The sequence below is a fragment of the Alligator sinensis genome, unplaced genomic scaffold, assembly GCF_000455745.1.
Source record: "Alligator sinensis unplaced genomic scaffold, ASM45574v1 scaffold240_1, whole genome shotgun sequence".
NCBI classification, from domain to species: domain Eukaryota; kingdom Metazoa; phylum Chordata; order Crocodylia; family Alligatoridae; genus Alligator; species Alligator sinensis.
This window is the reverse complement of record NW_005841902.1, coordinates 1,582,988-1,599,458: the sequence shown is the minus strand read 5'-3', so window position 1 is coordinate 1,599,458 and position 16,471 is coordinate 1,582,988. Positions and strand designations below refer to the sequence as shown.

The window sequence follows — 16,471 nt, the reverse complement described above, 5'->3', positions numbered from 1 at the left end:
ATCAAAGCATTTGTAAAAATTAGTTCTTTGAAATCTTTTTTAAGTCAATAGCATTGTTATCACTCATTCTTTGTTTAAAATATGAGGAAAAGTGGCTAGTTCTTAGTACTGCATGTTAGTGGAATGATGGAAGCATCATGTAAGACTGTATTTCTTGTTGATCCACAGTGTAGAGTGGTCTGCTGTCATTGTAGATGAAGCACATAGAATCAAGAATCCAAAGGCTCAAATAACTAAAACTATGAAAGGCTTAAAATGCATTGTCCGCATAGGTCTTACTGGAACCATTCTTCAGAACAACATGAAAGAACTTTGGTGTGTCATGGACTGGTAAATAAAACATTTTAATTTATTTATTGGGATTGAACATTTACATCTGTTAACCTGAAACATGGTATGGTGGGCATAGTTTGGGGCTCAGCAGCATCCAGAAAATGTCCCAGTGGAAATCCTAGTATTCTTTCCTTGTGTACATTTGGAGGGTCATTTAGGGTACATCCTGAGATGCTTGGTATTTCCTGATTTAGTCTTGGTTTGCACTTATTTAGTAAACATATAGTGTTCCATGTTCTCTTGCTTTTTTGGAAAGCTGTAAAGCAAGTGATTGGCTCTTTCCTTTTTTTCTTTTCTACCCCTCTGCGCTCATCTATTTCCATCCTCCACACACCAACAACATATAGAGTGACTGGTGGCCCTGCTCCCAGCTCTCTCACTGATGTAGCTGGTAAATTACAGATGCTTAATGGTGATAATTAATTTATATTCCAGCACTACTCCAAAAGTACTAAGTTTTGTTCAGATACATAGGAAGCAACAGTTTCTGCTCTTAAGAACTTTGGAGGGAAGAGATGCTAGATGAGAGAATGGAATACAGATTAAAACAAAATAGTCTTTCCTGTGAATACTTTGCTAAGAATAAATTTTAAATATAGAAGAAAGTGCGAGATCTGGAAGGAGAGTGGCTAATGCAAAGCTTAATGCAGCATGTAAGCAATTAAAACTCCAAGACTATGTTAAAATCTAAGAGTGAATTGCGTCGAAAATGCATTAATGAGTTTCTCATGCTTTAATGAGTTTTACTGTAGATTTAATTCTATCCTATCTATGATCTGATTTAATAAAGCTGTAAGAGCCCAAGTCAGATTTTTTTCAAACCTTGATGCCTAAGCCCCTTATATATAGTCTCTGGGAGTTTATAAATGTGCTCAGGGTGGGATGGGGGGCGCATTTTAATTAGAGTGGCTCTAAGAGCCACTTTAATTAAAGTGCCTGGAACATTACATGTATCAGTGTCCCAGTGCTGAAAAATAGCAGTGGGTGTGCTTTAACTAGTTTAGTTAACTTTAGTTAAAGTGTCCCCTGCCATTTTTCAGAGTGGGGACGCATGTGATGCTGGAGTCTGCTGGAGCGTTACCATGCTCCAGCAGACTTGATTAATCAAGTCTGCTCCGACACGCTGTAATTACAGTGCATCAGAACAGCCTCGCTGCATGTGTATACACGCCCCTAATTAATAATTGTCTGATTCTTCAGAGACCCTGAGCACCTGTAACTCCTATTTGCTTGGCAACGATTTGCAGGTTCCTTTTATTTGGTGCCTAAACTGAAGATCATAGTATTTTCATCTGAGCGCTTAATATTTGCTAATAGACTAAGAAACATTTATATTCATATACATGTCTCTTAAAATAATTAACACCAAAGCAATGAATAAGAGTTCTTGCTGTTAGCCAGTAGCTTGTCAATGGAGAAATCTGTTCTGCTTGGAGTTCAGCAAATGTCTGCTGATTGTGTTTGTTTTGTTTTTTAGGGCTATACCAGGACTTTTGGGTAGCAAAGTATATTTCAAGAAGAAATTTTCTGATCCAGTGGAGCACGGCCAGAGGCATACTGCAACTAAAAGAGAGCTAGCAACAGGTCGTAAGGCCATGCAGAAGCTAGCAGGAAAAATGTCTGGCTGGTTCCTGAGACGTACTAAGGCTCTTATTAGTGATCAGTTACCAAAAAAGGAAGACAGAGTGAGCCATTTTAACACTAATGAATATGTGCCATAGTTTGTTCTTTCTGACTTTTCTGTACCGTATGTTTAACAGTTTATAGTTCTGTTTATGGTTCAGATGTGAGATTTGTCGAAGAGTTCCTAAGTCCAGGGTTATAAGCAAGAATGCTTGGATAGTAGCATACTTTGTTCAAATAATTACTTGTGCTTTCATGTTCAAATGGAGTTAATCAGGCATGGAAATGCCCAGTTAGACCTCTGAGCAGTGATTCACATATATAAGATACTCAGTTTATTTTTACATTTGTAATTGTGTGCCAAATCCAAAAATTTTTGCAGGAAACCTTGCTTTCTTGAAAGACCGTGTAGGACTTCTAAACTTAGTCTGATAGCATATAAATTAAGACTTCTTAAAAGCAATTTAGTCTAATTCTTACCTTCCATTTAAAAGAACACTTATTTCTTTAAAAACCTTGTTACCATAGGCTTTTAATCCTGTTTATATGGTGCCATTATAAACTTCAAGTAAAGCGTTTATTCATCTTAATCATTTTAATTTAGGATGTGTTGTTGAATATGATGATATCCCTAACAGGCAAGCAGAAATACATTTATTAAGTGCACACACTTTTTTTGCAGCTGTTCTCCCCCACCCCACAATTTTCTATTTGTGCTTCATCCAGGCCATATAATAATGTCATCTAAATTGTCTTGTAAAGAAAAGATTAACACAAATGTCAGTCACTTTCTTTTCGAAGTCTAGCAGGTTTTATTCTTCTCATTCTCTTGTTAATGTGAGTATATGTTCAAGTTACTGTTGCATTATGATAGCACAGCATGGTGCTGCTGCTGCGTGGGTGGCCTAGGTTGAGGAATGATCTTGGGATTTCTGTCTCCTGCTGGTTAAGACTAAAGATGTCATGGAGATGCCACCCATGGTCTCTGAGGGGAGGGATAAGAGTTTTGGCCATATCACTATAGAGATCCTTTCCTTCTCATTTCTTTGATTTACAGTGTCAGTGGCCACCTTAAATTTAACTGTCTTTTTATCCCTGCTGCCTGCCATACTGAACCACAACAGTTAGTGCCAAAGAAGGAATAAACAATTAGTTTATTATGCTTTTGGACTAGGCTGATAGAAATCCTTGTTGTTATGATTAGGCTCTTTAGTTGCCCTCATGCCCCCTCCTGTCCCCTGGCTTTCTGCTGTCTTCCCCAGAAAAAGGCTACAGAAAACTTAGTGGAAATACAACAGTAAAATGATTGTTATAGTTTATGAATTCTCTTAGGAGTAATGGCAAACTTAAAATTGAGATAAAAATGGCTATATTTACTCACTGACCATGTTTTCACACTTGTATTGGAGCATAAGGATCCAGGTTTTTTCGAGGGAAACAAATGTAGGTGTTTGGGTAATAACACAGCACAAACTTATTTGTTCCTTTTTTTACTCCTAGTGTTTGAATATTTTGTTTTATATCTTTTATTTTGGTGTTGCTTCTGCATGTTTCATGTGATTGTATTTTGGGCTTATATTTTGGCAGATAGTGTACTGTTCCCTGACAGAATTTCAGAAAGCAGTATATCAGGCTGTATTGGAAACAGAAGATGTAAACTTAATACTACGAGCATGGGTACCCTGCAGTTGCAATAGTGGACGTAGAAGAAAGAATTGCTGTTACAAAGTAAGAACTTTTTTAGTGACCTAGGTTTCAGGATTTGTAATTTGTGTCATTTGCCCGTGCGGATTTGAAAACTGAAAGGGAACATACTTCAGAGTGACTGTCGCTGCCCATTTTGCAGGTCTTGACCCCTGTAGGTCCCCATCAGAAGTGGAGCACCTGTAGATCTACTTTTTTCCCTCCCTGTACCCACCTACAGGTTAAAGCTGATATTTGCTTGCAGATTTTTTTTTTTTTTTTTTTTTTAAAGCAATTCCTGGTAGAATAGAAGTTGCGCCCCCCCCCTCCCCCCCCCATACATATTTAATTATTGGGGGTGGGGGAGGAATTTGGGTTACTTGTCATGGCAATTTAACCCATTGGTGAGTGCACAGGATTTAAGTTGTTAAATCCCTCTACTGGACCTTGGCTCTTTAGTTCAGCCAGGGTACAGTTCCCAAGGTACAGGGAACCTTATGCAGAGTTGCCAGAGTAGCGCTATCAGATCATACTTTTAGCCCTGGAGGTTCTTGGTTCACTTCTCGGTGTATTGGCCAACAGCAGTTGTCACATTAATGAGGGCTTAACTGGGGTTTGAACTTTTTGGCCAACACACTAGGAGCTAAACAGGTGACCTCCAGGTCTAAAAGCAAAAGCTTCTCACAGTTTGACCTAAAGATCCCCAAACCCCTATAGTTGAGGGCTCATTCCCTCAACTATAGGTGGATTGGGCACAAAGGATTTGTAGTGCCATTGTAGTTGCCATTAAAGAATATACTTGCTGATTAGTTTTGATTCCTTGGAGTCTGAAATTAGAGTAAGAAATATCAGTGTTCCAGAGATGTTTTCTAGTAAAAAAACATGGTGTTCATCTGTGTGAACAGTACCTACTACCATCAGCTCTCAGTTGTGATTGGATCTTTGAGGCACTGCTTTTATAAGTATAAATAATAGCCTTCTGTAACAAATACACTATCTACAAAAACTACCGGGTAAGGAAAACTAGTTTTGAGAACTACAAAATTCAATTAAAAGAAAAGAACAATGAAAAGTTATATACCGAAAAAAACCTATGAAATGACTATGTAACACACAGATGACATTCAAATCAAGTTGAAATTGCAAATCTAGTATCTATCAATAAATGGAATTGAATAACACTTGTAAGTGGAATAAAAATATCAAGCTATATTAGATGTTCCTTACATACTTAACATGGAGACATAAATGAAAATGCATATACTAATTCCATCTATTTTATCTGATGTTATTGATGCTGCATTAGAAATACATATTTTGTAGATGTTCCAAATTACTTTGATTATGATACTTGTGTGATTGTAAAATATCTTCAGTATATTGAAACTTGAGCCATATTAGCAATTGTTGGGTAGGGCATCACTCAGATGGCTATGATGCTAATTCAGATTGAAATTGATTGTAACATTTCTACATTTCACTTGTTAGGATCTGCTTTGTTTTGGATGTTTATATTTTTCTAATGTGCTGGTACTTCTAAAAAAATCTCTTGTGACATTTTTTTTACAGACAAATTTCCATGGTGAAACTATGAAGGCACTTTATTTCAGTTACCTGACAGTCCTTCGAAAGGTTGCTAATCATGCTGCCCTGTTACAGACGGAGAACACCAGTAAACAGCAGGTTGGTTTCTGAATGTGCCAAAAGAGCAAAGCTATGGAAAACATGTAGAAGGAGACCAATTTAGTAAAATGTCTTACTATAGTAGCTACTGTTAATTGTGACTAGCCTCTACTCTTTACCTTTATTTTAGCCTCATATTTTAGCTCTTGTTGCCTTGTAATTGTTTTGCTCAACAAGCTAGCTGGAATTAAGGTGCTTTGTTTAGTTGCTTAGTCTGATCCTGCTCCCATACAGTTCTGTGGTAAAACACACATTGACTTCAATAGCACAGAATGGGGCCCTTTTTCAGTGACTTTCAATAGTGACTAGAGACATCACACAGCAACACTTTTTTTCATTAGTGATTGAATAACTTTTAAAAAATGAATTCTGATGACACAGGAAAACCATGTTGAAGTAAGTAAGTACTTTTATTGTTATAGCTAATAATGTAGGTAGTTGCTAGTAATTTGGTTTTGTTTGTGAAAAGAATTCAACAAGGGTGGGCCTCCCTTTGTTGAGGGAGGAAAAAAACCCAAGAAGCTGGTGTTGGCATACACAACCATTTTCTTGAATTCACCTTAGTTCCTCTGACGGAAGGCAGTGCTATACATAGAACCAGTTTAAAAAAAATGATGCCAAATTTATCTTTAAAATCCTGAATGAATAAAAGATCTGTGTGTTAATCACCTCTGATACTACTTCTTAAAGAATTACTTCACCTTCAGTACCCACAACAATTGATATTATAATTCATTTATTATTATTAGTGTCTTAATCTCTTTGTACTTCCCTGTGTATCCTACATTTTGTATCTTTTTACTTTTATAATGCCTTTCGGACAGGATGTTTGTGTTTAGACTTGCTCCAACCATATGGTGTGCTAGTAATAAGCCTTAAAAAATTGGGCTGAGGTGCTGTCAGTAGTCCTATTATCTTTTGAGCCTTCCCAAAATCTTGAGGTAATGGATCTTCTCCATCAGGGAACCAGAACTTTGCAGTGCTGCCTCTTTGGAATTATGTAAAAAAAAAAAAAAAAAAAAAAAAATGTCCACTGTAGGTATTTTTTTCAGAATAAGGCAAAATGCTTTACTTTTGTAAAGAAAAGATACCTAGTAATGTTCAGACAGATTCTAGTTAATACACTCCTGATTTGTAATATGGAGCTACTTACTCCTTTTGAAAATAGCACTTGGGGTTTTAGCTTATTCTTAATAGTCTGCTGTATTAGAGCATCTCTCTTGAGTACAATTGACTTAAATATTTTCCCCTGCCAGTTTTATTTCAGTCAGTTTCAGTCTTACAGACTATGATAGTACTAGGGATAGTTTAATGCAGAAGTCTGTTTCTCTTGTTTCTGCTCATCCATTTTCTGCTTTGCTTTTAGAAAACGCATATCAAACGAGTTTGCAACCAGGTGTTTTCCAAGTTTCCTGATTTTGTTCAGTTAAGCAACGATGCAGCCTTTGAAACTATTTCTGATCCAAAATACAGCGGGAAAATGAAGGTAATGCCTAAATGCCTATTTACTTGGAAAATCAAATCACCGTTGTATGATTTTGGGTCTCAGTGGGTGCCAATTTTCTTTCATTTATACTGTTTGTTAAACGTGATGATAATGATATTTCTGCTACCAATGTGTCTATAAGCCTGAGTCATGGGCTAGGACACCACTGTGCCAGGTGTGCTGCAAAAGCAGAACAGGAAGATGCTGTCTATCCTAAAGGGCTTATATCCTAGGTAGAAGGCGAAGTGCAACAACAGATGGACAGGGACCCTGGGAATCTAAAGAAATGGAGGCACCATGGTTCATTCTGATAGGTTATGGATTCAGCACATCAGTAGCCTAACCACTAAATATTGTTTCTAGTCCTCACAGCAAAGGACAGTTTTAAGGAGAACAGTGTTGTGGCTTTGTAGATATTTATGGGACGCTTCTTCTAAGCTTTAGAAGTAGTATTGGAGAAAGCAGAAAGGTGCCTGTTTTAAAAAACCACTTGATGTTGGGAGTTGGCCGTGTTACGCTGAATGAAAGAAATTCATGGAATTTCTAGTGAAGGCTTATGAATGGCCCTATTTGTTCTTATCAGATACTTCTGTATTGGAGCACTTACATGAATTCAAATGATAGTCCTTCAGTACGGTGGCTCTCAACCTTTTTAGACTCCAGGCAGCCCTCAAAAATGCCAACTTTTAGCTGTCACTAGTTTCTTGAATACAAAAAAAAAAAATAGGGCAGTTCAGCAGAAACCAAGAAAGATGGCAACGGGTCAGAATGTTTTGGGCACTGGATTCCTATTTGAAATCTTTGGGGTTTATCTTATGAATCATGTATAGGTGTTTGTGCATCTAACAGTGCTAATGTTGCATGACACCCTGTAGCACCTTTAAAGGAATCTCACAGTACCCTGGCTTTAGCTGTAGAAGGAGCAAAAAAATGGGATGATAAAGTTTAAATCGTAGTCTAAAAAATCATGTGAGCAGCAGCATTTGGGATGGATGTGTGCAAGACTGGATTGCTTTCATTAAAAAAGCCTGGAACAGAATCTCAGCTGCGTGGATAAGGAGACAGGCCATGTCTGAGATATTTAGAAAAAAAGATTCAGCTAGATCTACATATTGTTTACATGCCAGTACCTAGGAAAGGTCCCAGCCAGAGGATGTAGAGCTAAAGGTTAAGTGTCACTGGGTGTGAATAACGGGCAGATACCTGCTTTGTCCATATTTAGATATCTCAGATGCTGTATGGATATCAGGATCTCTGTTTCAGCCATACTGAATTCATCCTGATGGCTAGGCATCCACAAGGAGAGGTCATATAGATAGATGATATGTGATTTTAATTTGCACAGAAGGGGACACCTCTGGAGTAGAAGTAGATCTATGAGTCATCAGCATAGAGATGACTGAAGTTTTTTTTTCTTTAAATGTTTTTGAGGTACAGTAAGAAGTTGGAAGTAGATCAGTTGCAAGTCTTTGGGTAAAGGTAAAAGGTTCATAGTGGGCACGTCTACATGTGCACTTTACTGCGCAGAAGCTTATTTTACTGTGCATTGAAGTGTTATATAAAAAAGCCATATGATTAAAAACTGGCTACTGCGCATTAAGTGTCACTTAAAAACTGTACAGATTTGTCACCATGCATTAAGGCAGCCTAATGCACATTTCTTTAGTACCTCACATTGGAGGTACTAAATTTACTGCGTATTAGAAAAAGCATCTTAATACATGTGTAAAGATGCCCAGCGAGTGTCTGCTATAGACTACCAAACCAGGGGGAGGGGGGGGATGAGGCTTTTTTCAAACTAACTAAAGTACGCAAATCACAAAACCTGGTGTTAAGAAGGGACTTCAATTACTGTGACATTGTTATGAGGAGGCAGAATTTTGATGTACCTTTATAGACTAACTGAATAAAAAGTGCATAAGCTTTTGTGAAAAAGAGCTCACTTCATGAGATGCTATGAAAGGAAGTGCACAGAGTAGGCTTTAAGAAGTATCTCTACTCTGCCTTCTGCCTGACTTGGTACTTAACATGGCTACCTACCTTTCTGCTCATTGTTAAAAGCAGTGCCCAGGCAGTTCATTTAGTTTTTGGAGTATATTTGGGATAAATTTTCTGTACAGAAAGTGGAAAAGTCAGCAAAGGGATTTAATAGCGAAGAGCCAGCTCTTCTTGATTTAATGCTCATGGATAAGGAGAGTTAGTTGAGAATTTGAAGGTAGAAGACAAGTAGGGTGACAGTGACAAAGAAATAATATTATTTAAGGTTTTAAGGAAAATAGAGGAGGAGGTCAGCACAATAATGACTCTGGACTTCAGAAGAGCAGGTTTTAACAAAGTCAGGGAGCCTAATGGGCAGGAGCACAGGAAGAGGCAAGGCTGAGGGGAAAAAGGAGTTCTGGAGAGAGCTGGTTGATTAAAGAGATGATGATATAAGCCCAAGAACAGCTTTGGAACCAAGAGACTGGCCTGGCTAAACAGTCAACTGTTCAGTGACTTGAAACTTAAAAAGGAATCTTACAAAAATAGATACTTGGTCATATTGCTGGGTACAGAGTGGGGAAATCAGGAAGCCCAATGCAGGAATTGAGATACAATTAGCAAGGGACACTTAAAAAAGAGCAAGTAACCAGAAAACATTCTCCAGGTATGTTCCTTCCTTTCTTTAACACTTTGAAGTCTGTTTCATGGTCACCCAGTACCTTTTCATTCTCAACCAAATCCTCCCCATTTTTGAGCAGCAAGTCATGATGTAGGGAGAAAATTAGGAAGGCCAAGGCATAAATTGAGATATAGCTAACAAGAGATGTAAAAGGCACCAAAAAATCATTCTGCAAGGAGGCTAAAAGTAAAGGAAAAGAGTGGAAAGTAGGTCTCATATTGAATGGAGAGGGCAATCTAATAATGAAGGGTATACAGAAGGCTGAAGTACTTAATGCTTTTTCTTACTCAATTCTTTATGAATAAGGTCAACTATTAGGTTAACACATTTGGCAGCAAGGGTAGGGGAGGAGATAATTTTCTCAGAGTAGGGAAGGAGCAGATTAGAGATTACTGAGGGAAACTGGATGTTTTCCAGTCAGCAGGGCCAGATGTGTTTCATCCTAGAGTACTCAAGGAATTGGCTGAGATTATATTGCCTCATCTGATGTATTGCTGTTGGCCATTATCTTTGAAAAATCATGTAGGTTGGATGAAGTCCCAGATGACTGGGAAAGAGCAAACATAATGCCAGTCTTTTAATAAAAAAAAAAAAAAAAAAAGGTTAAAAAAAGGAAGAAAGGTTGTTTGGAATCAGAGACTAGTCAATCTATCCTTGAAACCCAGAAAGATTGGAGAGCATGCCATCATGGAATCTAAGCACTTAGAGCAGAGGTCTGCAAGCTACAGCCCGTGAAGCTGGGTGGCTTTGGCACAAATTTCTGCAGCAGGCAGCTTCACCCATGTGGTGAGTAGTAGGGCTGTGTGAAATGGCACCGTTTTGTTTCAACTTCCGTTTCACTGTTCCGAAGGGACAGTGTTTCTTTTTGTAGTTTTGTTTCGTTTTGAAGCACTGTTCCATTTTGTTTCATTGCGTTTCAGTATTTTGCCCATAGGCTATAATGGGAAATCATGAAAATGCCTAAATCTGTCATTTCATGCCTGATTCGGATGAAAATTGCAGGTATGGTAGCCCCTTCTGAGGGCATGAAGCCTGTCAAGGAGACAGATGCAGAGATGTCTAGGAAACTGCACCTCAAAGAGTTGAAAGGACAACTCGTATCATTTGCTGGCAGTGGCAGCCTCCTGTTATCCTGCACGCAGATTTGGGGGCCCGCATGTCCCAGAGGGCTGTGGGGCTGTGCCGGACTCCTCCCGGGGGTATGGGCCTCTGGATCTGCGCGCAGGATGAGAGGAGGCTGCTGCTGCTGCCTGGGACTGGTGCCAGGCACAGCCTGCGCCCAGTGCCAAGAAGACTGCTGCTGGCCCCAGGCAGCAGCGGCAACCTCCTGTCATCCCGCGCGCAGATCTTGGGGTCTCCACCTCCAGGAGGACTGTGCCTGACTCCTCCCAGGGGGCGCAGGCACAGGATGACAGCAGGCTGTTGCTGCTGGCTGGGACTAGCGCTGATGCCAAGCAAGCCCAGCTTCGAAACTTGAAACGTTTCGAGTGCTCTTGTTTCGTTTCAAAGCTGTTTTGAAGCCTTTTGTTTTGTTTTGATTTTACTGTTTCAAGCTCAAAACATGTTGAAACAGTTTTGAAACAAAACACCCAGCAAAATTTTGCACAGCCCTGGTGAGTAGGTGGCAGTGAGAAGCAATTTGGGCTCTGGTGGCAGTGGCCTGGCAATGCATACCAGACTGGAATCAGCCCATCCTTGGAGTGAAGTTTTATTGCAGCTTTTGAACATTGCCACCCCCAACCTAGAGAATAACGAAGTGATTGGGAACACCGAACCTGGATTTTGCAAGAACAAGTCATGCTTGAACCTGTGACGGTTTCCTTCTGGGATAATTTCTCTTTTAGAATATGAAAGAGGTAAAGAGGAAGATTGTTCAAAAAACATACTGAAAGGAAGTTTGGGGCGTGCAGAATAGGACAGGAGAGGGATGGAGGGGCAGAAGCCAACAAAGGATAAGATTTCAAAAAGAACAAGGTAACTTGTTTCAAAGGTGCCTAACAAGTCAAGGAAGAGGATGGAATGGAATGCTGTTTCAGAGATTAGGCAAAGAAAAAGACATTAACAGCTCTGGCAACAGGGCTTCCACCTTTGCATTCAACCGAAAGCCAGAAGAGAGAAGATTACAGATGGAAGTGGAGAAAAGCAGCTCTGAACAGCAGCTGTTAACTGTGCACTAGATAACTGATAATCACGATGAAGAAGAAATTGTTCTTGTATATTTCTTCTGAATCATGGAAATTAGAGATGTGAAGTCTTAAATTATCGCCCTAACAGTGAACGGTTATATTCTGTTAATATAATGCCCAGTCTAATTTTATGTCCCAAGCAATCCTTCAGGACTTTCCTTGGAGGATTTCTACATAGTACACCTCAGGGTCAGAAAGACTAATATCAGGAACATTAGCTAAATTTTCATCGTTTTTATCCCACGATTTTTTAAAATCTTCTCTTATTGGTTACACCTTTTTAAATAATGCTGCCTCCTCAGTTTCCAGTTGTTCTTAACTACCATAGATTGTGTTCCTTTGCCTGTTGCCTCATCCTTACCATGGTGTACATATTTAGTTCTTAAAACTTTACTTATAGGACAGTTCTGCCAATCATTTTGTTTACTTTTTTTTATAATCTTTCTGAAAGTGGATTGCCCACAGCTAACATCATTGTGTGTTCCACAAACACTCATACAGAGAACTCTGATATCTAACTACTGATATCCTTGATGTACTTGCTTATAACCTCAAAATGTGTATTGGAAAGATGTATTCAGTCTGGTTTCCTCTGTCACCTTTAGGTCTCTTCAGTGTTACTATTTCTCAGGGTTCTCCGTCCTCTGAGCATCATTGTTTTCAGATTCTTTTTCTCCATATGGATCCATTTTTCCAAGCTGACTATCATGTTATTGTTTCTAGTATGTTTCTAATTTCTTGTTCCTGTTTCCATCCATTTTAGTATCTACTGTAGAATTCATTAGTATGATGATTACTTCCTCTAATTTATTAGTTCACTAATTTAGTTCTAATGCTGTTCCCTATGATAGTCCAGTAAGGCTCTTGCTCATCTGCTATATTGCTATATATTGCTTTTTGTTTAATAGTCCTACAGGATTAAATGTTCGGATAAAACAGGAAGTTGCCTGATAGATGGGTTTTGTGTCCACCTGTAGGTATTTAGTAAGGATGCTATGCAAAATCGAATTTGCTTTTTAGACACTCTGTCTCTCTGTCTCAAGAGAACCCCTTGATATCACCATCGGTTGTCCCTCAATACGAGGGTGATTTCTGCCAGGGGAGGATTACTGGTGAGTTTTTTAAAGTAGCTGAGGTGTCTAATCCGTGCTTTGCAAGTTTTTCCACAGATATGACAAGTGGTGCCTTAGGAGGGTGGGGGGCACAACTGTTGACCAGGATGTTGTGCATTTTCCTTCTTCCTCTGCTGTTTCTTGGGTTCCTGAGCAAGTTGGTTCTCTTCAAAGCAGGCTGTAGCTTGATGTATGGTGCAGCGCCATTGAGACCTGTTACCAGCCAGCACTTCCCAGTTTGTAGGGTTGATGCCACCCTTCTTAAGATATACTTTCAGTGTGTCCTCATAGCACTTCCTTTGTCCTCTGGGTGCTCTTATCATAACTAAGTTGAGAGAAGAGGGCTTGCTTTGGGAGACAAGTGTCAGCCATCCACACACAGTGGCCAGTCCAGCAGAGTTGTTGTGTCATGATCTTTGCCTCGGTTCTGGTTATGTTAGCTGCAGAGAGGATGCTGGCATTGGTGCAGTGGTCTTCCCATCTAATGCAAAGGATCTTCCTGAGGCAACACTGATGGAACCATTCCAGGCACTTAAGATGTCACCCACATCTTACACCCATAGAGGAGTGTGGGGATAACCACTTTATTGTAGACCAGGATCTTAGTTTCCACCTGCAGATCTTGGTCAGCAAGGACATGGTAAAACAGCTTTCTGAAGGATATGAAAGCCTTCAGGGCAGATATGAAATTTTGGCACAGCAAATTCTGTGTTCAATTTCTACATCAAGACTGACTGACTGGGAGAGGTGACTGCCAAGGTATGGGAAATGCTCAACTTTTTCCAGGGGTTTTCCAACAATGGTAATTTTTGGGGGGAAGGGAGCAGCTTGTGCTGGGACAGGCTGATGGAGCACCTTGTTTTTCCCACCGTTAAGGGAGAGTCCCAGGCTGCGATAGGCACTTGAGAAAAGGTCAAGGGTGGACTGCAGATCTTTCTCAGTGTGCACAAGGAGAACACAGTCTTCTACATAATGAAGGTTGGTGATGGCAGTCTTGGTAACTTTTGTTTTGCTGTGAATGTGCCACAAGTTGAAAAACTGACTGTCCATCCGACACTCAGTCCCTATTCCAGGAGGAAGGCAGTCACAGATGAGAATTAAAATCACAGCAAGATAGATGGAAAAAAGGTTTGGGGCATTGACACAGCCCTGCTCGACACCAGTACGGATGGTAAATGGGTCTGTCTCTGATCCATTGCAAAGGACTATGGCGGTCATTCTGTCATGGAGCAGCCTGAGGACACTGATGAACTTCAGTGGACAACCAAACTAGCTAGCACCTTCCATAAGGCTTCACAGTTGATGGAGTTGAAGGCCTTGGTTTGGTAAGTGAATGCCATACCCAGCTCCTACTGTTGCCCTCTACTCTTCTCCTGGATCTATCGTGCAACAGAAATCATGTCGGTGGTACCCCGAGATGGTCTAAAGCCACACTGTGATTCTGGAAGGACATCTTCAGCATGGGGGAGGAGGCGATTTCAGAAGGATGTGAGTAAGAATCTTCCCGGCATTGGAGATGAAGGCAGTGCCTCAGTAGTTCCCACACACTGACTTGTCCCCTTTCTTGAAGATGGCCACAATGTTGACATTTAAGTTGGGTGGAACTTCCTCATTAATCCATGTTTTAATGAGAAATTGGTGAAATGTTTGTGCTAGTGCTGTTTCACTGACTTTGAAGACCTCTATCGGGATGTCATCTAGGCCTGGCATCTTATTATTGTTCTTCTGAGTGATGGCACATCAGGCTTCCTTCAAGGATGGGGGATCAGCAAGAGGTTTTATTACTGAGTGTTGAGGGTTGGGCCATTGAAATGTGTCCCGTGGATGGCTTTTATGGCTTGAAAGAAGGTTCTCATGTCATGTTGGTCAGCAAAACTCTGGATCTCCATGGCCTTCACTTGCCACCACTGGTTCTTGATGTCCCATAGCCTCCTCCTGAACTACATCTTTGAGCCAGTGGTAAGTCTCTTGTTTTTGCTGGCTGGAGGGTTCATTTTGCCAACTGTAGAACGCACCTCTCTTCTGATGGATGAGTGCTAGGATTTCCTCGTTGCTCTCATAGAACCAATCTTGGTGATGGTAAGTGGAGTAGCCAGTTGATTCAGCCTTGTGAATAATGTTCTTAAGCTCCTCCCAATGTGCCTGAATGTCCTTGATGTCGTCAGATAGGAGATGCATATATCAATGGATTCTCTTAAACTGTTGCTCATGTGTGTGCTAATGAAAGAACAGATCTTCGCAGGACTTAGAATCTTGGTGGTCACAAAGCCCTGAACTGCATTAATAAACCTTGACCTTTTTGTTTTATAAGTCAGTGGGGTGTTAGATTTGCAGTGGAGGGAGATGTTTTACTCAGGTTTGGTTATGAACCACTGAAGTAATGTAACCATTTTCTCTTTTTCTTTCTTTTCAAGTGTCCATATGAGATGACTTTATTTGTGCGGTTGCTTGGCTGTCTAAATCTTTTCTCTTTTGAAAACAGGTCTTTTCCTCATGAAGTGCTTTAGAAAGCTAATTTGGCATTGCAAGAGAGAAGTGCCTAGCTACAGCATTGTAAATAGAATAGTATTGTTAGTATACAAATAGTATAGGATTGTTGGTATAAAATAGTCCTTTTCATCATAAAGCCTAACAACAGTATTAACTTTTCAGTGTATTAGTAGTCTTTTCTAATTCTGATAGTAGTGAACAAAATATACTGCAACCTGCAAGATGGTGCTGTACATCATTCTTTTCCCTCTTTTGAAAATGCAATTTTTAAAGCACTTCATTGTTCCAAACCCTTTTTGAACAGAGACAGCCAATTGTGCAAATATCTACCAAATGGAATGGCTTTAAGTATCAAATGGGGACCAGGATAATGTTATGGAATGTAATTTTACTTTTGATCAGCTTCTGGATTTGAAGCCAATTTTCCAGGAGGATGAGACTAGTGCACTATCCAGTTCTATTTGGAGGCTCCCTCTATTTTTATTTTGTCATTCCTATTTATCGCCAAAAATGACTCATAAATGTAGAGAGCCCATTTCAGTATGAGTTTTATTGCTTATTTACCTGTGATTTTATATCCTGGCTGGACCACAAAGCACTTTTTATATCTAGAAGCTGAGTTAATAAAACGAAGATAAAATACACAGATAAATGGAAGTTTAACAGTTTTGTATAAGTCTTTGTTAAAGATTTAATTGTTGAACATGCACTACACTGGTGTGAGAGGATTGAAACACTGATTCTTACTCCCCCTTAACCTGCCGAGGCTAGGCAAAATTTAGACACTATCCCTATGTTTAGGCTGGTAGGTTTGCAAAATTTGAAGTCTAACACACCTCTTGGCAATAAGGATTCATCTCCCTTCCAATCCATTTGCCTAGCTCCTGAAACTAGTGCCATCTTCCCAAAGCTTCCCCACCAACTCTTGCACATTTCCCAGAACCCCACCTAAGGTCTTAATGTTTTTGTTTAGCATTTCTCTTTTACATATATGATAGGTAAGACATAGAGGTGCACCAATATATCAGTCGTAAATTGGATTGGCACCAATAAAAGAAAAATTAAAATTATCAGCTTTTTTTGGCCAGCGTAGCCAATAATGTCACCGATAAATGCTGTGTGCATGTGCGCAGCCCCAACATGCATATGGCCAGGAATGTAGTCCAGCAGCTTGGAGACTAGCAACCGGTTGGTAAGTCTTTTGTGGGGGAGGGGA

At 39.8% G+C, this 16,471-nt stretch overlaps 1 protein-coding gene across 15 annotated transcripts in view; it reads left to right on the top strand.

Moving 5' to 3' along the window:
• The window catches only part of ERCC6L2 (ERCC excision repair 6 like 2), a 104,987-nt gene that overhangs the window by 19,200 nt on the left and 69,316 nt on the right, over positions 1-16,471 (top strand). For all 15 annotated transcript variants that reach the window (XM_025197675.1, XM_025197673.1, XM_025197677.1 and 12 more), the window contains 5 exons: positions 169-330; positions 1,811-2,018; positions 3,544-3,684; positions 5,209-5,322; positions 6,689-6,808. In XM_025197675.1, coding sequence (XP_025053460.1) covers positions 169-330; positions 1,811-2,018; positions 3,544-3,684; positions 5,209-5,322; positions 6,689-6,808 — 745 coding nt within the window. The remainder of the gene's footprint in view (positions 1-168; positions 331-1,810; positions 2,019-3,543; positions 3,685-5,208; positions 5,323-6,688; positions 6,809-16,471) is intronic.